The sequence below is a fragment of the Gymnogyps californianus genome, chromosome 6, assembly GCF_018139145.2.
Source record: "Gymnogyps californianus isolate 813 chromosome 6, ASM1813914v2, whole genome shotgun sequence".
Taxonomy (NCBI): Eukaryota; Metazoa; Chordata; class Aves; order Accipitriformes; family Cathartidae; genus Gymnogyps; species Gymnogyps californianus.
In genome coordinates this window covers 38,593,986-38,615,943 of record NC_059476.1, presented here as the reverse complement: position 1 = coordinate 38,615,943, position 21,958 = coordinate 38,593,986, and the positions used below count along the sequence as shown (strand labels likewise).

The following is a 21,958-nucleotide window of genomic DNA, read 5'->3' as shown; positions in this document are numbered from 1 at the left end:
ACACTTGTGATAGCAGGCTCAGAAGGAATGATCAACATGTTTAGAAGCTTAAAACAGCCACTTAAGTATTGAATTCATTGGTTCTGTGAGCAGCAACATTAACTTATGTACAGCTTACATAACCACAAGACGTGAAAAACGTTCTGTATTTAAAACGCTACCTTGATCATACAGGCAGTAAGCCAGTTTATTGCAGAGCAGAAGAGATAACAACATTTGCAGCATCACTTTTCCGTGTATCCCCATTGGTACAACACAACAACCGCACTTTGGAGGAAGTGCCTACCAGCACCAGCCCTGCCGCATTTTAACCCTCCACAGGCCAGATAGAGACCACAGTGATAAATGCAATAGGTCAGACTGCACCAAGAGTCATCAGCATTGGTAGCACACACAAAACCTTTCTCAAGGATTTCCAGCTTAGGTGAAGTGTTAAAGACCAAATTATTTCCCTTCAGAAGACAGGCTCAGTAAGTCCGGAATTACAGCTGGTTTATGTTTTCCTTACAAAAGGCTTGTAGAAGTCATTTTCTAGCCTAATTCACTAGTGAGGAAAGTCCATAATTCCAGTTTGTTCCTCTCATCACCTCCCACACAAGTAAAGTCTGGTCAGATTTTTACTGCATTGGAGGTGGAAGAGCTCAGAGGCAAAAAAAAAAAAAAGAAAAAAGAAAAAATCCGACACATCAATAACACAAACCTAACAGACAGCTCCAGTAAAAGTTATTAACAAGACACTGCAATATGGCTGTCTGCCTTGCTCTTGCCTGGTCTGACAGCCCTGTGGATTGCCTGCATGAGGGCAACTACAAGTTACTAGGTAGACAAAGCATTTTGGCATGTCACTAATTATAGAACTAATATTTTGGCTAATCTTCACTGATTAAATTTTAAGCCAGTGTTTAAATACATGGGACAAATAAAAGAAAGTAATTGTATACAAGTGTATTTCACTTACATTTACAGACACCTACCACCTGGCCAGGCATGCTGCTAAATATCCATGGAGGATTTTAAAAGCTTTACATACTATATTAAGCATGAGGTTGCTTTGAGGTATGAATTCCATCCAAGCACCACAAAGTTTTGACTCAACCATATGTGCACCAGTAACAGGTCATTAGTATTTTTTAAAGATTTCTGTTCTTGCATAAGAACAACTTAAGCAATACATTAGGCTAAAACAAAGTACAGTAAAAAAAGGGTGTGGCCAAAGAAGTCAGTGTTGAACATTTACTACCAGTAAAGGTGAAGTTATTGGAAGAAATAACAAGAGAAATATTCAAGCACAATATGAGTAGAGGTGAAAAAAATCAGGCAAGTAGCTACACTCTTATATTATCCTCTCAACCTTACATGTGTCCTCTACACTTCTACCTATTTAAGCCTTCAGGTTTTTATTTCGAGTTCTCCACAGAAGTCACGTTCTCTTTGTGTTTGCACACACTCACTATCCTGGCAGGGGAAGCAATTGTGCCGGAACCCATTACTTGATTAGCTTTCAGGCTTTATTAACAAGCCTTAATGGGGAGAGGATCCACTAACCGCTTGTGTCAGTCAGCATAAGTGCTCTAGTCTTTGCGCACAGCATGCAGATGTTAAGCAGGCAGCGACCTCAAAGCTGCTCGTTTCCTCTTTGCATTCTAGCATACTGAGATTTTTAAAGTTCCACCAGTGCATTTTTTTTTGCTTTATGTTATGACAACCTTATCAAAAAAGCTTAATATCTGAGCTGTCCCAGAATTTAAATAAAGGAACAAAATTGCCTTGGCTTCACAACTTATTCACTGCAGCAAACAGTGCTTTCAACCGTTTGAGCAAGTAGCTGGTACGAACTGCACTTTCATTACATAAAGTTAACAGGGCACACAGTACCCTGAAAGGTAGGCATCACACAGACCTCACGGCTACATCAGGAAAAAGTCTGGCAAAAAAATTTGGACAGTTGCACGCAATTACATCTTTCTTTATAAAGCCTGTCCAGTTTTGTAAAGGCAGTTATTAGAGAAGTCGACCATTTCCTTAATTCTTCTTGACTGACTTTGTTCTCTGTCACTTCCTTAGTTCAAAACTGGATTACCTCCTAGCCAAAAAAAGCCTCAACCAGAAAAGGGGTCAGGGAACATGACTGAAGTTAGCGAAGCCAGGAGTGAGCCAAGAGTTTCTCCATGTCGATACTCACCATCAGAGGGCACTACTGTACTGCAATAGACCACTCTCGCACTCTGCCAAGGAGAAAGCCTCTGATGCACCTAGAAAATACAAGCACAGCAAAAAGGACAAGCGTTCAGTGCCGCTCGTCTGGCAGAATCACACCCCAGTGCCACCTCCTGTCCCCCCTCCCGCCATCACCTACCCCAATGCCTGCCCTAGGCATTTCCTCCCATCCGCCGCAGGGGTAACCACAAACCAGGAGCGCCTGTCAAGAACAGCCTCTTCTCTTACCATCTGCCACCCAGTTGGGTTTCCCCCCTCAGCCAAGTTCACCTCTACACACCTCACTCTCAGTGCACAGAGTTTAAAGCGAGAATGTGTAACAGAACAGCTGTGATGATCTTCCTTAATGTAAAATGTGTTTTTAAAGCCACACTGAGTTAATCAGTTTTAAGAAATCAATTTAGATTACTAAGCACACATGGAAAGTAGAAATCACACAAAAGCATCAGTCTTTAAAGGCTAAAAGAAGTTTTAGCATAACAGTGGGGGAGGGTTAGGGAGTTGTGGATTAAGAGGTTCATTCTCTTAGGTTGTTTCCTGTGCTGACATGTATTTTTTTTCTTGTCCTTGCAGAGAGAGGGAAGCCAGACTCTATGATACAAGTAGTATACATGCCTGTTCATAGAAGAATAAATAGTTCAAGATAAAAAAACCAAAATTGTGATGCTGGGCTATAAAAAAAAAAGAGCCCAATAAGAAGAAAGCACATGAATGGTTTGTATGTTCTTCAACCTTGGCAAGGGACTAATTTGTTCGTGAAAAAACTAGAATCGGACTTATTTAAAGTCTGTCTTCTACGATAAGTTATACTAGTTACGTACTAACCCTCCCCCAACACTGAAATTACAATTCTGGCACAAAAGAGCCCAATTTTAAAAAAGAATAAGGCACAACACCAGCTGTCATCTGTCTACAGTGGTATACATTTCAGTGGCTAGCACTCAGATTTTTCAACAGTTGCAGTCCAACATGGGCATTCCTATGGTCTGGGATTTTTTTGTTTGTTGATTTCTAAAACACAGCTGCCAAACCTGCATTTCTATAAAGGTATCTCACAGGTAGAGCTTGGGTTTTTTTAAGTAAATTTCTAATGGAAGTTTGCAAACAAAACCCAGGCTGTTGATTATTTCTCTGCCAAATTGTCCAGACCTCCATATTTTGAGAGCTTGCTTTCAATAATCTACTTAAAATAGCTTTATCTGCTACTTCACTTTTCTTCTGAAGCCTGCTATGCAAATCAAGGATAGTTTCAATTACAGTTGTCTTTCTTGAAAGCAGGACCTATGGCCCAGGTGGTCAGTGCATTGACAGCCCTGGAAATTCACTCTCATTTGTACTGTATTTACACTCCATTTTTCTCAGTCTTAACAATGAAAATCAGTCAAGTAATTTTCAGTTTTCCTCCTTGCAATTGCATTTTCAGCTTCCCACAGTCGAGTCAAACAGGCAGCTAACAGGAAAAGAGAACTGGGCATTAAACCGCTGTAACTGAACTTAAGTGGGAAGTTGCATGTTTTGGCAAAAATAATGTTTAAAAAGAATCCTATGTGTTGGGAACCAAAGGGCAAATTTGCCCTTTCATATTTGAAAAACAGCAAGTCTTCTGGACTGACAAACACCCTTGTGCTACTGCTGAGCAACCAGAACCCCCCCCACACCTGAAGAAAAACAGGTTTAAAACTCAAAAACACCCAAACAAAACACAGATACAGCCTCACATCCTCGACAAATCAAGCTCTGCCGTCTTGGCATCACTATTATATTATGAAAAAAGTCAGAAGCTTCAATGATCAGAAGCCGCACCACATGTAAGGTAGTTCTCGGAACGAAATTTTACCTAAGGAAGGGAAGCCTCTATAGGAAGTTTAAAAAAAAAGACCTTTTCCTATTTGAAAGCAGCAACTTCAATTTTAATCCTTTTAAAAATAGCATCAGACCAGATACAACAGTAAGTGGGCAGAATTTATAGTGAGACACAAAACCTCCTGTCAGAGACTACTACCACAAAGCACTGTTTCTATACTTACTTTACCCGATCCCATGGCAGAGCTGGCACTTTCAGATACATGCTTTTCACTGCTTTACTCTTCCCTTTCACATAGCATTAATCATCTGTTTTTGAAATAGTGCTCATCAAGAGCCTGCCTTTCTACCAGATTTGCACGGCAGCCCAAAAATTTAGTAGCAGTTTTCAGAAAATCCTAAACCCCACTAAAGCCAGTGTTATCCCATTGCAAAATAGCTATACAACTGAAAGACATGATCAGCTAGCATGTGCAAAGGCTTTACCTTAAGCCTATGAGTATTTGACAGGTATAAGCTAGCTCCAGAAGTCTCCTGCCCTCATACAATACCGGTAAGAAGAGGGGAAAAGGCAAAACGAGTTGAAAAGCAGGGCATGTTAGGTGACTCATCAAAAAGCTGAGGTGTCTAACCTCTTTGACAATTCTTTCACCCTGATTCAGGTCTGAACCAACTCTGTTTCATTAACCCCAGAGCAATATGCTGCCATTACATTTTACAGGAAGAGATGCTGGTTAAACTATACATATCTGTCAGTCCTGCAGTTCTGAACTGCGCCTTACGATACATGCTGCTGTTAGACATTTCTTACCTAAGCAAACAGTCTCTACTGGTTAGGAAAAGAAAAAAAGGAACAAATGAACTCAAAGTCAGCAGAGACCTAAATGCCATCTTCTGCCATCCAAGGTTAGTGAGAGCTTAAGGAATCATCAATCATTTTTATTCTTGAAGGGTGACTGTTGTTTTAAAATTGAGATGGAGAGAAATGTCTGAACCCTTTATCCAAGGTCTGCAATTCAACAACTTTATGTAGAAATGTGCCAGAAGGCTGAAGCCCAGGACTGAAGCAGTGTGGGGTGGAGGAGAGGAACTTGTTTCAAGCTTTGCTGACCAGATCTCATGATCGTTCGCCTGCAGACAAACCATCGACAGCTCACCACTTCAGCAGCGAAGCGTGGAATAACTACATCCAGGTTTCAGTTGAGACAGACTTGTCCACCACTTCCAAAATAAGTGATATTTGGAGTGTGAAAAGCACCAAAGCCAGACCACTGAAATCAGAAGCTTTAAGCACCAGAATAATTTTCTGGGTCTCAAGAGAACATATGCAGGAATTCACTTGTCACATCGATTCGATCCTTCGTTTCCTGTCTTATCTGCATTAAGATGCATGTTTAAGAGGCTCGGGGTTAGGCAGCAGCTTTGCTTCCAGAATGATTAAGGGAGGAAAAGAAAAAAAAAAAAAACCCAGTCCTTTGTCTAAAACTAACACTTCCTCCAGCCTTGTCGAGGTCTATATTGGACAATCCAAAGGTAAAAATAACAGCATCTCTATAGGTCCTAATGTAGCTATCTCAATTCTACATGGGTGACAAAGTTAATCAAATCCTTACTGGAAAGAACAGCCTTTTAGCTACCAGTGAGTGCTCTCTGATGGGAAAAGAGGGAGCGATCTGGCAGAGCTCATGTTCTGCATTTTATGCAATTATCAATGATAGAATGGTAACAAACTTTTGGGTACCAAGTCTCCAAACCCTAATTAAAATCAGAAAAGAAGTTGTCCAGAAAAAAACTCCCCAAGCATGGAAAAGGTGAATATCTTAATTGAGAACACAAGTACAACATGCTGCTAACTCATTACCTGGAGTATCAGTGCAGCAAAAGCCGCAGAGCTTTTGTGAAAAACAGAGCATTCCCCGTGTAAAAATTTCTTGCCATGACTGAAATCTTTAAGAGATACATTTGCAAGTGCCAGCTGCAACATCTACTTTACAATTTATGAAGAGCCTCCTTTAAATGAGGCTGCCTTATGTCAGACATGAAGCAGCTCACCTTTTCCAACAAGCAACAGCTATTATTTTCCTCTCTATCCCGGCTTTCACAGCATGAAAAACTGAATGTCTTTCCTGGCTCTAACAGTGGTTATCCTAAAACCTCCTGGCCAATATCTCAGTGACAAAATTTGCTGCAAGCTTCCCCGAGCACCACAGTAACCCAAACCACCCACCTCAAAAGTGCTGAAGAGCTCCATTTATCGATCTTTCCCTCACTTCAGGGCTCCAACTACTTCTGCTCCTGTACTCAGTCTGTTACATTTTGATCACTCTGAAACAGTACTTTCATCCTAAGTCATTGGGTCCCCTTTTGTCCTCCCATTTTGCTTCCCCCTCACACCATCTGTGTTTGCAAAGCAGAGAGGACGCAGAGCAAAACCACGTTCTGACCAGAAATCCGCTGTCCAAGCTCCACAATGTGTAACTTAGCAAAACAGCTAATATTTTTGCACCAGTATGTAAGCTGCTACTGGATTTACGTTCATATAACTGTGGTGGATTGACTGTGGCCAGCTGCCCAGCCAGTTGCTCTCTCACTCCTCTCCTCAACAGGACAGGAGGATGCAAGATGAAAAAGCTCATGGGTCAGGATAAAGGCAGGGAGATCATTCACCAAGCACCATCACTGGCATAACAGATTTGACTAGGGGAAAGTTGATTTACTCCCAGTTCAAGTAGATAATAGCAAGAAACAGGCAGAGATTAACACACCTCCCCCCCCACCCCCCCTTTTTCCAGGATCCAACTGATCCCTTCATTGCCAACTCCGTCCCCCACCTTGAGGGGTGCAGGGGAATGGAGGTTCCTTCTGGAAACGTCCGTGCCGCAGCCCATTTTTCCTCACGCTTTTTTCCTCATTCCTCTCCTTTTTCCAGCATTTCTCCCCTTTCTTACCTCAGATGCCCCAAGGCACCACCAGCAGCGCTGAAGGGCCGGGCTGTGCCTTGCCGGGGGCTGCCGGAACCCGCCCGGAACCGGCCAGAACCAGCCTGAGGCAGCCCCAGCCTCTCCTCACAGAGACCCCTCAGCCCCTGGGCACCCAATACAGCAACTATTAATGCAAAGTTTGCAGATCAAGTCCTTCACATACGAACCAATGCAGGGCTCTGAGCACAGACAGGACCTTATCAGTCCTCTGACACAAAGGATGCCTACAGCAGTCACTCACGTGGGCCCGAGGACAGCAAGGGCACAGGGAGAAGACTTGATGGCGGCCCTTATGCCCATGATACCAGCGAAGAGGGATCCTGCTGCTGCCAGCGCCCAGGCACAGCCCTGCTAATTTCGGATGCCTTCTTCAGCATCCTCCCTGGCTTCCTCAGAAACCTCCAAAGAGATAAAAACGGGCCAGTCTGGCATCAGAGATCTCTGCCTGCATCTCTCACCCCCTTCTTCACCACCTCCGTTCTTCCGAGACATCTGGACACCTTGGCCTGCTTCCAGGATCTCCCTTTGAAAAAAAAATAAATCTCAATCTTCCTCTGAAATTGAGCCCAATTTTACCAGGGATTTGTTCAACAAATCAGTAACCCTGTATGGAAGCCCTTCTCCAACTTTTTGCTATGGTCTCTGGATATGTTCACATAGTAAATATTATGTGAAGTATTTTCCTTCAAGGCACACACCGTGCTTCTGTTTGAGAACCTGGTACGCAATAAGACAGCACTCGCTCTTGCAAGGGTAGCACTCACACTGCAGCAAGCTGGCATGCAAAAGCCCCAAACATTTGGCCAGAGAGGGGAGTGTGGCGGAGAAAGCCCTTGTACCTGGGAGCTGTGCTCCTGCAACATGCCTGCAGCGAAGGCGGAGGAGCCTCACACCCTCGAGCACAATTTTCTCCCCAGTTTCCAACAAGTCCAAACTGCTGCCTTTTTAAACCATACGGCTTGTCTGCCTGGACACGAGCACTTGCCTGATTAAATCCCACTGACTTGAACTCATTTCTTCCTCTCTTTGCCAGTACGCCCTCGCTCACATCCCACTTGAGAGGTCACATTTTGACCCGAAAGGAACATGTTGCACCTGCTGCCTCCATAGGGCAACGTTTCTGTGGATGAAGGTCAAGCAAACAAGAACCTGTCTGAACTGCAGTGCTGTTCCTCTTCGGTTTTGTTTTTCTTTGTTTTAAAATCAGGCTGAGGAGACGGACACAAAAAAGGCAATGCCAGTAAGATGTGGGAAGTGTTAATCTTTGCATTTGGATGCACTTCGTACGACCTACACATTAGCAAATGGTCTTCATTTGCCACACTTCTCATTCCTGCCTGAAATTTCTCTTCTTCCAGCATTAGTACAGAGCTTCATCACATCTGCTAGGAAAGGAACATAAACAGGAGGTGAGCTATAAATATTCCCTTCTCATCCTGCTTCCTTTGCCCATCTGCCTAAAAAGAAACAGGTAATCCACAGTGTCCAGGAAGAGGTGGGGGTAGGAGGAAGGAGATTCATTCTTTGCAGAAAAGGGAAAAGGAAAAAAAAAAAAAAGGATGAAGCAACTGCTCCTCAGTTCTTCATTGTGCCTTCCTCCCAGGCGTTACTGCTGCTGTGGAGATGCTGCAATGATGAGTCTTATAACAGGAACATCGCTGCTTTTGACGGCTTTGATAGAGCCTCTTGGGGGCAAGAGAGGGAAGAGGAGGTAACGAAAGGGAAAAAGTTTAACAGGCACATTAAGCACATTGGTCAAGCAGTCTCTACTGCTTTTAACAGGTGCTTCCCTCACCACCATCCAAATCACTTTTCCCCCAAAAAACCAAACAACCAAAAAACAACCAAAGCCTTTTCTCAGTCTATATTCTTAATTTTATTGCAAATACCAACAACTTAGAGAATTACACTATTCCTACTTTACTTGAAACAGTTGATAGCCACAGTACACCAGACCACCATACTCCTCCTTTCATCCAAACTTCAGACAGTTCTTCCTACCTCTAGCAGGCAACCCAAAGCAGGGCTGGAACATCTCGCTTGCACTTTGTGATGCCAGATCACAGTTTCACTATGAAAATATTTTTGCTTTACTGGAGTAGGATGGTTTGAATTCCATTTCTTTAATGCAGCCCTCATGGATACTGGAAAAAAGCTGAGAATTTTAATTCCCTTGCATTCTGAAGGCTTGAAAAACAGAAACCAAACAAAATACCAAGATATATTTAAGCCTGTGTCAGCTTTGAAACCTGAGCACAAAGACAAGGCAGAGCTGAATTCCTTTCCCTAATTTCCACATTCATTACTTGAATCTTCCTGTACTGAAAAGGATGGTACCTCTCTTCTCAAATTAAGGGGGCCACCAACGCTGGCTTAAAAAGCCATTTGAAGAATTCAGTGAATTTTGATCCCAGTGATTTCAAGGTTCATGATTTTGTCTCCCTCAGCCACTCACAGCTGAAAACCGTATAACCAGAGAGAAGGAATCAGACTGATTCCCCTCAGCAATTCCCCCAGGGCAGCTTACTGTTGTTTTGTTGTTTGTTTTTCTTCCTCTAGCACTTATCAACCCCATTAGGCAATTCCTGTTGTCTTTGTTACAGTCAGTTTAAAAGAAGAGCTCTTACCCCTCTTCTCCCACCTTGCTGCCATACTGCATAAAGAGCTTCCTGGTAAGGAAACAGCAGCTTACGGACACATCCCTGGCACTTACAACATCAAGAATGAAACAATAAGCAGAGTTATGAAGTGAGATTTCCACAAGCGCAAGGAAATTCCTTCTGCCTCGGTGCGTGCTGGGGAGCAGCCAACTCACACTGGTTTTCCAGGGCTCAGAAATGAGGGAGCCTCGCTTTCAGCTCTTGAAAAGAAACAGCAGGCTCTTGCAGACTTCGGAGTCGGCGCCAGCATATGTACAGCTTCGGAGAAGCTGCATACTCTGAAATATAGAGAGGTACAACATTCTGCAAGCCACAGCAGCCCAGTACATCCCAGTACTGGGGGAGTCCTACACCAATTTCCTGCTCATTTTCCTGCAGGAAAGAACACCACCAAAAAAAAAATCTCATCTCTCCATCTAACCTTACTGGGTTTGGTCCAAAAAGGGAACTGGTGGAGCAGAAACATAAGTATTCTTTGCAGAGGAGTGCCTCGGACAGTATGAGGCAGTTCATTTGTACCCAAAGTCACATCAAGTCAGTACAAGCATTAAAGACAAAAAGTAGTTCCCTCTCTCAGATTATGAGCCTTACAGGGTAAGCTTGGAGACTGAATCAGCTTTAGGATTGAATCCTTTATGAGGCAATTAGTTGGAGAGTTTAAGAGTATTGCCCAGGTAAGTTTTACAGATACTCTCACATTCAGAAGTTCCTAAGACAAAAAACATAGGTTTGGTAAATGGCTACAAATACCTGCGGCCAATTAACATTGGCCAGGTTTCTCCTGTAAGTACCACCAAAGCATAGGATGTTCAACTTGGCATGCTTCTTAGCTTTCTACACTCAGTTTGCATCAGTTCACTACCAAGTGTGATTAGTACAGTAAAAAAAAAAAAAAACAACAACAATCCTTTTGCTAGTCCCACACACATCTTATCACGAAGCCGTGGAAAAATCTTTCATTTGATTACAGGTGGATGCCTGACATTTTTGCCCTTGATATGCTATCTGCCATAAGGATTGTTACTGTGCAACTCTGACTTCTAAATCACTTATTTTCCTGGGCATATCATCATATGAGAGTAACAGAAGAAAATGAAAAAAATTCCAACAAAAATATTTCCATATTTTAGAGGCATTAAAGAGCATTGTTTCATTGTGCTACCAGACCAAAGATCAAGGAAACTTACATGCAACTTAATATCCCTATATGTTAATGTTTAATATCCTTTAGTTAATTATGTACCTTGTACCTGACTATTTCACAGGACTGCCTCCCACCTCCACCCTGAGACAGGAAATGGTGCAATGCTCACCTACTGTGTGCCATAGGTACGTGCCCAGAGAAGGCAACTCAGCAGAAGTTAAACACAAGTGAAAGGCAGCGCTCTGCAGAGACAGATCTTTATTGACATACTGATGAAGTGCAGTAAGAACACAAACATGCTTATTTTGAACCAGACGTTTAAATAGCATGTTAAATTCAGTTTTGAAGGTTTCCCAGTTCGGATTTCCTCAGCTCATCTCACCTGGCCTCCCTGTGAGAGGAGGAGATAGGAAACTGGGGCTGACCCTTTCCATACAGCACAAGGAACAGCCACGTGGTACCCTGTAGCATTCTGTGTATGGTTTCAGAAACACAAACTTGGCAGTATTTCCCAAGCTCCTCAACACTGTCGTGTTACAGTTCCACCCTGGCTAGGGAGCGCACAGAAGAGTCACTTTAGTCCTGCTCCTCTGGAGGAGGCAAGCATTTATCATCTGTGGGACTGCTCCTCAAAACCCCCCTGTTCCCAACCTTGGCAGCAAGTGGGTCTGACTGGAACTCCAGTGCCTGCAATGACCACTTCATCATCAGTTATCTCTGGGAAGATAAGGAAGAGACCCAGAGATCAAAAAGTTTTTACTTAATTGGCCATTGATAAAGGGAATAACTGTAACGGCATCTCCTAGTAGCACCCACTAGCTCAAAGCTATTCATTTCAGCATCTCCTGCACAGAATTACTGTGCTACAAAACTGAACAACGTAATCATACTTAAATGCATGAAAGCACAACAGAGGCACTAACAGCTAAACAAAGTTTCAGGAAAGCTAATAACTGAAGTAGATCATTTCATCTGACAGCCAGTGCCATCCTCAGAGCAAGCTAAGTCACATCCATCACTCCTTCAGGCTGAGCGTGGTGGGACGAGAGGCTGAACGCCCTAATGCAGGGCTGCTTCTCCCCATTAGGTGCTACCGCAGAGCCCACGGCCAGGCCCTCATCAGCGCCAATTAATCCTGTCACTTCCTGGACCTTCCTCCTCTATCTTAGGGAAACTAGTTGAAACTGAGTTTTATGGGTACATGCGCTATGCACAAACACACCTTTAGTTTATGTAATGATTAATTAAGTCAATGCATCTAAGTTAAATCACTGGTTAAAGAACTTTAAAGAAACACAGACCAAAAAAAAAAAAACAAACAAAAAACTTTCCTCCACATTTTCAATGGTTATCAAGTTATCCACTGCCAGTATATGAGATAAACCAGGATTACAGGGGAGCATTATGAAAGTAGTTCCCAAACATCTGGTTCCGTTTTGTTTTTCAGTTTAAAAATACTGTTTTCTACTAATTCTATATCATCCAGATCACAAGGATTGTTTTAGTAGGATTTTAATTGAAATTTTACAGGTTGTTTCAGCTCAAGTATTTTTCTTTTGTTTTAAAAATCCAGAACATAACATTTACTGTGTTTATACCTCTAACCATCTAAAAATTTTTCCCACAGAAACTGTTGCAGCTTCATCCAAAGAATAAGACACAAGGAACATCCACCATAAAACAAATCAGTTTTCAACAGCCAGTCCTGAAAAGCTGATTTGAACTACTTGCCCAATTATAATCTGTAAACCACACATCAGAGATACACATGCTACAAAGGATTTACAGTTCGCGCTTCTTTCCAATATGAACACTGAGGCTTAATATGAATTAAGAGACTGAGAAGCCTTGGAAACAAACCACTAGAAAAATGACCATTTTTCTAGTCATTTAAGACCATTTAAGAATCAACAGCCCTGGGAAAAGAGATTATCCTGGGAGAAGGGGATTTGGAATGGAAAGTAATGGGAGATCTTTGGCTAGGTCACTTCCTCAAAGCTTTTCCAATTCTATTAAACTGGGTTTAATATGTTGTGATAGGTGTTCAGTGGCCTAGAAGGCGGCAATTTACAGTTTGGCTCTAGAATTACACAAGCTGTCAGAGACACCTTTACAGTTTCTATTTTCATTGACAGTCTCAGCTAGTTAATGAAAATTGAATCATTCTTCTCAGGAAAATTAAATACACACATGAAACAGACCAAAAAAAACTCTGTGGAAAAACCACGAAGGGACAGGCATCAAGGTAAGGACTTGAAAACATATGCTTTCGATCCAAGCAAGGAGACTGTCTCAGCTCACGCAGAATAGGATACTCTCCATACTTTCTTTCCAAGAGCCTTTTTAATGCTTTTTCACTGCAGTAAACAGGCCTGGGAACCAGGACTTTTCCTTTGATCCAATGCTAATTATTACTTAAAGTTCTTTCAACCTTGAATCCCCGGTTTCTTCTCTGTGAGGATAGTTTTAAGAGGCCAGAGGGCCCCTGTCTGCCACCACACAACTGTACCACCTCACACACATGTCCGCAGCCTGTGCTAATGCAAGCCCCCTCAATTTCTCAGATACATACACCTCCTTCCAACATCTTTATCCCCTGCCTTGGCGTCACACACTGAGCAAAGAGCCGAAAACCTTCCCCCTGCAACCGCCCAGGCCGTGCAAGCGAGTTGTGACAGAACAGCCACAGCACTGGAGACAAGTTACACTTTTACTCGGTCATGCTGTCTGCATTACAGGGACTTCACGTGTGCAAGTGAGAACAGGCTAAACGCACCAAAAGATTTATCAAGACTTTCACCAGGACCAGTCAGTCAGTTTGGGTCATTCCTTGACGAGAAAAGCTGAAGTCCTATACACTAAGACCGCTTCCCACTTTAAGATGCCATCATCTTAAAGCAGGTCGGAGTTTCCACCCAAGTCTTGCTGAAGTCTTATTTTGGCTGTATTGAGTGAACAAACAATGGAGAGAACAAATTTCCGCAGCTGACGTACTGGTAGGACTCTGCTTTTTTTCAAAGCTTGTGAAATCTGCTGGGTTCACAGTTCTGCAGTCTTGTACTTGCACCGAGGCACAGCTTGCAATCATCTCCAAAATATGTATCAACAAACTTACAAGACCCAGATGTAAAGGAAGAGTGATTCAGGTTTAGGACTCCATTATAATCAGTTTCTTTCATCCCTGCCTGCTTATGCTACCTTCACGGATAGGTAAACTGGATCAAAACAACTTGTAAGTGAACTACAGTTAGCTGTCACAGCTGCTAGTCATGATTATTTCCAACTGTATCTGCTAAAAGCCTGCACATCCAGAAATATTCTCATGAGACATTGAAAGCAGATTCCTCTTTTCACAGTATTTTATTTTTTTAGTGTAGACAAAGCTTATTACTAAACCAAGACAAAGCAGCAAGGCATTACTAGTTAAGAGTTCAGCTACAAGGCCCAGACAATTCCAACCAAATAGTCTGTATTTGCAGAGACCAAGTCCTCTGATAGCACTCTTGAACCATTTCAGATAGCACACCAAGTTTCAGCTTTCTCAGCACAGCAGTGAAAACACATCAGCCATTGAGAAAGCATTAAGAGAAGTACTGAAATAGCTGGCTGTAAGCAGTATAAGTGGCTGTCCAACTGAATTCCAACTAGGCAATTCTATAAAAGAACTCTGGATGCAAAAGTCAGTGGGAAAGCAGACCACTGTTTTAGACACACAAACCAGTAATACTTACATCAAGTCCAGATTAAATATCAAAGATCACTAATTTCTGAGGAAAAACAGTCATGATGGAAACCAAAAACATGCACAAAGCATGGCTTGAAAAGCAGTAGCTAGCAAAACAAAGAACACGGGTCATGGCCTTGCTACAACGCTGCATGGCAGAGCGGGACACTGCACCAACTGCAAACAGTATTATTTCAGGAATATTAAAACACAGCAAATCCCCTCAGCCAGAGTACATCTCACATGGATGACAAGAAGAGATGGTTTGTCCACAGACAAGCGTGATTTCTGTGGTGGCATTTGGAATAACCTTGTGCTATTATCAAACAAAAATTCGTTTACGTTGCCCTCTTCCATAGTGGGCACAGCGTATTTCAATTTAAAAAGGCAAAAGAGTCATCTCTACATTGCACTCCTGTAATTCAAGAACATAACTATTATCTTGGGAAAGAAAACGCATGGAAAAGAATTAAGACCAAGTTAAAACTGCAAGAGTTTGAATACAGCCTGTGAAATCCCGCATGGGTGGTGGGTGACTGGCACACCCTTCTCCTCTTAGGACAAATTTCTCTTCCCCTTTAGCAACCAAGGAAGATTCATTCCAATATCTCTACAGACAAGAGCAACAGAATTAATTTAAGTTCATCAGATCTTTTGGTGGCACTGAGAGGTTCTCAGCACGCAGCAGCTATGCAGGTATTTATGAAGTTAAGCTGCATTGGCAAGACTGGGAAAACACTGGCCTGTTCCAGTCTTTCTGAACGAGACCATCACCCACTGTAAGTTGTCACAAGCCCCTACTTACACCAGGGGGTTGCTACCATCGTGTACTTCACAAAACACAGTATTTCAACTTTTTAATTAATAACCATAACAAAGAGATACAGTAACAGTTTTACAGGCTAGAATGTAGTCTGCTAGTGGTCATTGGTTTGCAAACATTTGTGAGACCCATTCTATTTCTCATGGTAGGTGCAATTTGTTTTTAATATATACAGTCTATTTAACAATACAGAAGCAAGTTTGACAGACCAACGCTACATAGTAAGTATGACCAGTAATAACTGCTGTTCTCCTCGCCTTCTTCCTTGCCTGTTGTAGAAATGGAAGATGAATTTAAATTTAGAGCATTAAATTTAATGAGTTTGACACCATGACTCTTTGGATTACCAAAGGCTTGCCAAAACCTTCATCCTCCAGACCATTGAAAAAGTCAGAAAAGCATCAGAGTCAGAAAAGCATCACCTCCAAGACCATTGAACAACCACCACCCTTTTGGTTTTGGGGGCTGGTGGGAAAACCCGTTGACAAGTATGTAGGAAAGCATATAGCAGTTGAGGGGACTGCTTCTGGGAGAGGGAGTTTTCCCCCACACATTTATTATTCTTAACTCAGATAATTTGAAACTCCTGTTTTAGAATTCTGCGTCTTCCAGACAGGAAGTCTTGCCTAAGGAATAAAGAAAGATTAAATACCTGGTTTCACCAAAGGAGCAAGATCTCTAGGAAAGCATTCCGTCCAAATCACTCCTCTTGCCAAAGTGTCAGATCTGTATCTAATTTCCCTGGACGGAGGCTGCTTCTATGATGTTTAAACCCCTTGAATCCCCCCAGAAATCACAGCAGAAAGTTAGAGCACTCCTCGTCCCTGCTGGCTGAAAGCCACGAGCATGCAAAGCCAACTCGACTTCACGCTGTGGTGCTGTTACTTCACTGATCCGCATTACAGATGTCATCGGCATCACGGTCCCTCGCTGCGTACCAGGAAGTTGGTATTAGCTGCAGGAGCCCCTGCGGACGTTTCTTTCACAGCCACCTCAACACTACTGAGTCACAAACAAGCCCCTGCAGCTTTGTAGAGGTCCACCTTGTACCCTTTTGGGTACTGGGAGATTTACAGTGAGGTGCTGTATGACTGCCCTACTACCCCCCATCTAAAATAATTGAACAGGAGAATCAACACCTCTGACACTTGCTAGTTTAGGCAGCGGCTTATTTCTGGGTAAGAAAAACAAGTACTCGTGGACTTTGTATAAAAGGAAGTTATAAAGATAAACAGAAAGAAAGCCTGCATAGCCCAAAACAGAGTTCAATAAGCTTTCCCACACCATTTTCAGCCCAGCAAGAGGCTTAAAATGTTCATTCTGATCTGGCTAGAGGTAACTCACACAAGTGTCAGGCTCACCTTAACGGGGTCACATGAGCTTCCTTCTATGCCCCAAACCTTCCTAGAATTGCATTTAAATGCAATCTCTTTCCCTGCTTCCCTCCTCCCCCCACAAGCCAGGATTTCTTTGATTCTCAATGTAATTAGGAGATAATTTTAACTCTGTCACTAGATTGATTGCACTGGTGCTTAACTGCACTATTAAGCAAATCATTAGCTGACATGTGGTATCTTTTCCATCTGACAGAGCAATGCTCAATTTTAGAGGGGGGGAGGGACAACACTCCAGAGAAACAACCACCACTGATCCTTAGATTGCATAGGCATATGAGTACAGCTGTTAAAGCACTGCTTGGGGAACCATGTACACTTTATCATTAACAATGGAGGCAAGACAAGCAGCCATAACTTTAGTCCAACCTGCTTGGCATTTCGCATCCAAGGTTACCTGTGAAGGACAGCACAACAGCTAGATGTTGGAACCACCACTGAGAAACTTCAGCAGCACTACTGTACATATGAGTTGTAACAGCCATGTAGAAGACCATCAGTTTTCTGTATTTGAGCACTGACTCTGCAAAGACCCTTCCTACTTTATTTTTACAACCCTGAAGCCTGAGACTTCCTGTGACATGTTCTACCAAAGGGTGTTAAAGCCCATCAGCTCCAACTTTGAAATGCTGCTTTACGTGTTTATCGCATTAGGATAATATAGCATGTTCAGTCGTTCACTGCTACCTGAAAAAGGCTCCTGTGCCTCACATCTAGTTGGAAGCAGACTAATTCAAATGAACATGACATTAGACAGTACAGTGTCTAGCGAGAAGCTTATTTCAAAAACCGCACGACAGCTGGCTAAGTTCTATGAAGGGAGTGCTTTTCCACCTATTCCACCTGGTGATTCCTTCAAGGATCCCAAATTAAGTAGTTAAGCAAACAGTAAGAAATCATTTAACAAGTGATTGTGCCCAAATTGATTGTCAGAGCATCAAGGGGTCATAAACAGGGGAGTTGAAAACAGCTGTTTTCTCTTTCTAGGAAAACCTTCTGTCCAAAATACAAAGTTGCATGGAGGAACCATTTTGCAAGTCTGTGACACCAAGGCCTTCTGCAGCAGCAGCCACAGCTACTGACTTTGCCAACTACCTGCTTAGCAGCTCATTCCCTCCACACCTTGTCTCTGAACCACTAAGTCTTCCTTCTTTGTTGGTGTGAGAATGAAAGGCAGTTACAAAGTCCAGATTTTGTAGCAGTGGATTTATAACCACAACAGCAGGCATTTTGCATGCCTGGCCCACAACCGAAAAGTACCTGAAAATATAGTGTTATTTCTGAGCTGTATCTTCTTTCAATCAGATCCTGTTTGCTCAGCTAGGCTTCCTCAAACTTCATGTCTACTTTGTTCTATATAAAATGTCACTTAGTTATTCGGTTTGATTCTCACTATATATGTTGCAACCTAACTCTAATGCTATACAGAAAGAGCAGACATGCAAGCCTCCATTTCAAAGAAAGATGGGCCTGTGAAGTTCTTGGCTGACAGTGGAAAGTGAAGCTACACAGACACATACACCTGAACGTGTACACCTGCACGGCGTCCGTACAGCAGCAGGGCTGACCAGCTTTCTGTCTTTATCAACTGCCAGAGTGACACGAAGTTTCTTTTTAACAGTGGACCATGTGAAGAGCTGGAAACATCAGTTCACTCAAGCAGACAAGTGTCCCTGATTACCTGCCTTCTGTGCAGTAACTGGCTTTGTCTGGTCCTTGGGAACAGTAAGAAAAAGCAAAGAGCTTCCTTGTAGTGACAGTTGAGATAATGGAGGCTTTAAACTAGCGTCAGTGTTTGCTCTTCACAGAAGGTACATTTCACAACAGCCACTTGGGTGACTGGCACTTTTTGTTTTCCTCTCCTATGTGCTACAGCACCTGGGAACAAGAGGAGTCTGATACAGAGACCAAGCAAAGATATTCCATATCCATTAAAAGGAATCTCACATGATAGAAATTGCTACAGTATTAACACAATGAATGCTTCTTATACTATTTCACCACATTGCAAGGGAAAAAACCTCCAAGGTCCCTTGCAAGCCAATCCTGGGAATCCTTTCCCCCCACTTTTTGCCACAATAGCAGAGTTTACAGTCCCAGGCCATGGAGAAACAGCTAACCTGGCACAGCTGGGGAACCAAATCAAATTCCAGATGGGCTTTTAAAGGTCTCCTTTACTGGCCTGACTTTAAAATACAGCACAGACTGTCAGCGCTTTGCTGATCATTGCAGCAGCTATTTGCCTTAACATGTCAGCCAAGTACAGCTACCAGTGCTTCACAGGGCAGGGGGTTAGAGCATCTCTGTAGAAATCACCATGGCCATCTTAGAAGTGACCACTACAGCCGTGGAACAAACTGCATGAATAGGAGAAAGCACTCAAATTCAATTGGCTTATTTTAAAACTGTTGCTGACAGCACATATGATTTGTGTAGTTACAACAACATTTTGCAAGAGCGGTAGCGTTTCAAGCTTCTGCCACCATCATTTCTGCAGCCATCATCTGGTAGCAGCTTTAATGGCTATCAACAAGATGAATAGCAAATTCATGAGGTATCGAAGACAGTACTATTAGGGCAGCTTATGGATGTCCATGCCACTAAAACATGAACAATTTTGTAGAATGCTCCACAAGCTGAAAAAGCAGAGATTTTTTTTATTTTTTAATTATGAAAGAAAAATTAGAGGCTTCAGGTAGCCCCAAAGCCTTATAAACATTAATATACCAAAACAAAAAAATCCAAAAGATAAGCGAGAGGAGTATTTTACTATAAGTTTATTTCTCTGAACCAGTACATTTGTACTCCTGGTTTTTTTTTCCCCTTAAGGAGAACGCCATTCAGTTTACTGCATGTAGCAAGCAACTGATAGAAGTCACGCACACATACAGGACAAGGGAGATTTTATTCAACCAGTTCATACATATTTCAGATTGTAATTTTCCAGTACTTTTTCTTTCTTTCTTTTTTTTTTTTAAACACAGCTTGCAAACAAGCAGCAAGGGCTTCAGTACAAATTAAACAAATCTTTACATTCCACGTGGCATCCACACCTGACACACAAGAAGGTGTCTAAAGCTGTAGTCATACTGCAGTTCTGAACGACAGGCCCACTAGTGACCAACATAAAGTGGGGGGTAACTAGACTTGCAGATCAGTAACCCATTTCAGTGCAAAACAAAACAAGTGACAAGCACCTTTAAAGCACCCATGTGTGTCGATCGGGTACAGGCAGCACAGTGGAAGGGAGTCAGTTCCTACAAGCACCAGCTCTGTTGTCACCCTGAACATTTCCACGAGCTCCCTGTAGCCAAAGCTAGCCGAAAGCAAAGATCTTTACGGAACATTTGCATTTCATCACAAAACCCCAACTGAGTCCTTAAACCCAACGACATAACCACCTTTGAAAGGCAGCGAGCGAGCAAGTTTCAAAGTTGACCAACAAAGCACCATCATCCGGATTTATTCATAATATCTTTTCAGAGCCAACCTAAAATACAAGTGATACATGGTTGGGCTATGCCACATATTAGGCAACCTCATCCGTTACACTTGCAGCTGTTTGATCAGCTGTCACCAGCCATCTAGCACTTCTCAAGTACAAGAGAGGCTGCCCTTGCCCTGTATACCAGCTTCCCCCACCCACACTTCTGACCTCAGCATCTTCAAAACACAGTTCGTGACACCATACACACCCTACTAACAAAAGCACTTCATGCACTCCTCCGTACCGACAGGGACAAATAAAAAAAGCTAAAGCTTTCTCTTTATAACTGCATGACTGGTCAAGAGTTACAGGGTTAGTGTCAAAGTGAAAACCTATGTAGTTTTGTCAAAGACTACCACTTTTGGCTTAAAATTTGAGTAGAACATGCCTCTGCTAGTCACCAGTTTACAGAATAACATATTTAAGAGCTCAAATCACATTGCATAGGGAAAACAAACTCTGCATTCCTGGAAGAGAAAGAAGACAGAAGAGGAAGGAGGGTTATTTATATGCAGAAATACTAAGTTGCTTTGAAGCAAAAAGCTCAGGTACTTAATTTTGGGTTTGAGGGAATTTGCTTGGGTTTTTTTTTTTAAAGCTATTGGGAGAATAAAACAGTGGAAAAGAATTTTCCATACCGCTACATCAGAAATGGTGGCTCACCTGCAGTTCTCCAGCAGCAAATTCATGGTGGTAAAGGGTGCGGAAGGAAGCAGTCCACTACACCAGACTCGGTAGTACGAAGTGAGTATGAGAGACAAGGATCAAAATCAAACTCAAGATGGAATCAGTTACTAAATGTCAGGTACAAACTTGAAACCTGTTTCTATATGGCACTGAAAATATTCATTTGACCCTTAACACACCTCATTTCAGTTTGTTTTTTTTTTAACAGGTCACAAAAAGATGTACAAATGTCACCCCTGTCCTCTTGCACAGGGCACACGGCTTGAATGCTTGAAAGAGTGCAGCAACTGAACCTGGAACCCATCCTTTGGGAGCAGATAACAGATCACAAATAAGCAGCTTCAGCAATTCTTTTTCACTAGCACATTTGCACATGCTCAGCAAGCAAAAACCTCCCCTTCCAGCAGGCTGTCTTCTGACAGCCTTCCCAGTTATTTTATTCCTGTTAAGCTTTTTCTCTTCCCAGATACCAGCCATCCAGTATTTTAACGTTTTAGAACTGCAAGTCAAATTTAGCAGAGGAAGGAAACCAATGCCTACTTCCACTGTCCCAAGTTTCCAGTCATCTGGACTGTACTGTGTTATCAGCCTGGCACATCCCACAGCGAATCGCCAAACCCCAGTATTGCGCACAGCGTGGTGCTCTCGACAGGCTTTCATAACGTCCACCCTCTTCAGGCATCCTTGCCTCCCGTCATTCGACCACTCATTGCTCTTTATTACAGTCCAGGGAAACTTCCATAACTGTTTCCTTACGGCAGCAAGGCCGAGAAAAATATTTTACTGAACTGTGCAACCTTCATTAGCTTCTTGGCTCATGGACATAAGAAAAGTTATCACTGGCTCAAAGATATCCAAGGATATTTAATGCAGTTAAAATAGTTCTGGCACAGAAAGAAGAAAAACTGAAGCGTTTCAATGTTTGGCTAAATTTGTTACAATAGTTGAGAAAGTACTTTCTAATCAACTTTACCCATGAGATCACCGCTTTGTGATGTACATCAAGAGTTCGATTAATCACAAAACTATTTTCAAGGA

The 21,958-nt window shown here is 42.5% G+C and overlaps 1 protein-coding gene across 3 annotated transcripts in view; it reads right to left on the bottom strand.

The window, feature by feature from the left end:
• The window catches only part of MCU (mitochondrial calcium uniporter), a 96,663-nt gene that overhangs the window by 12,536 nt on the left and 62,169 nt on the right, over positions 1-21,958 (bottom strand). For all 3 annotated transcript variants that reach the window (XM_050898921.1, XM_050898923.1, XM_050898922.1), the window contains exon 2: positions 2,183-2,252. In XM_050898921.1, coding sequence (XP_050754878.1) covers positions 2,183-2,252 — 70 coding nt within the window. The remainder of the gene's footprint in view (positions 1-2,182; positions 2,253-21,958) is intronic.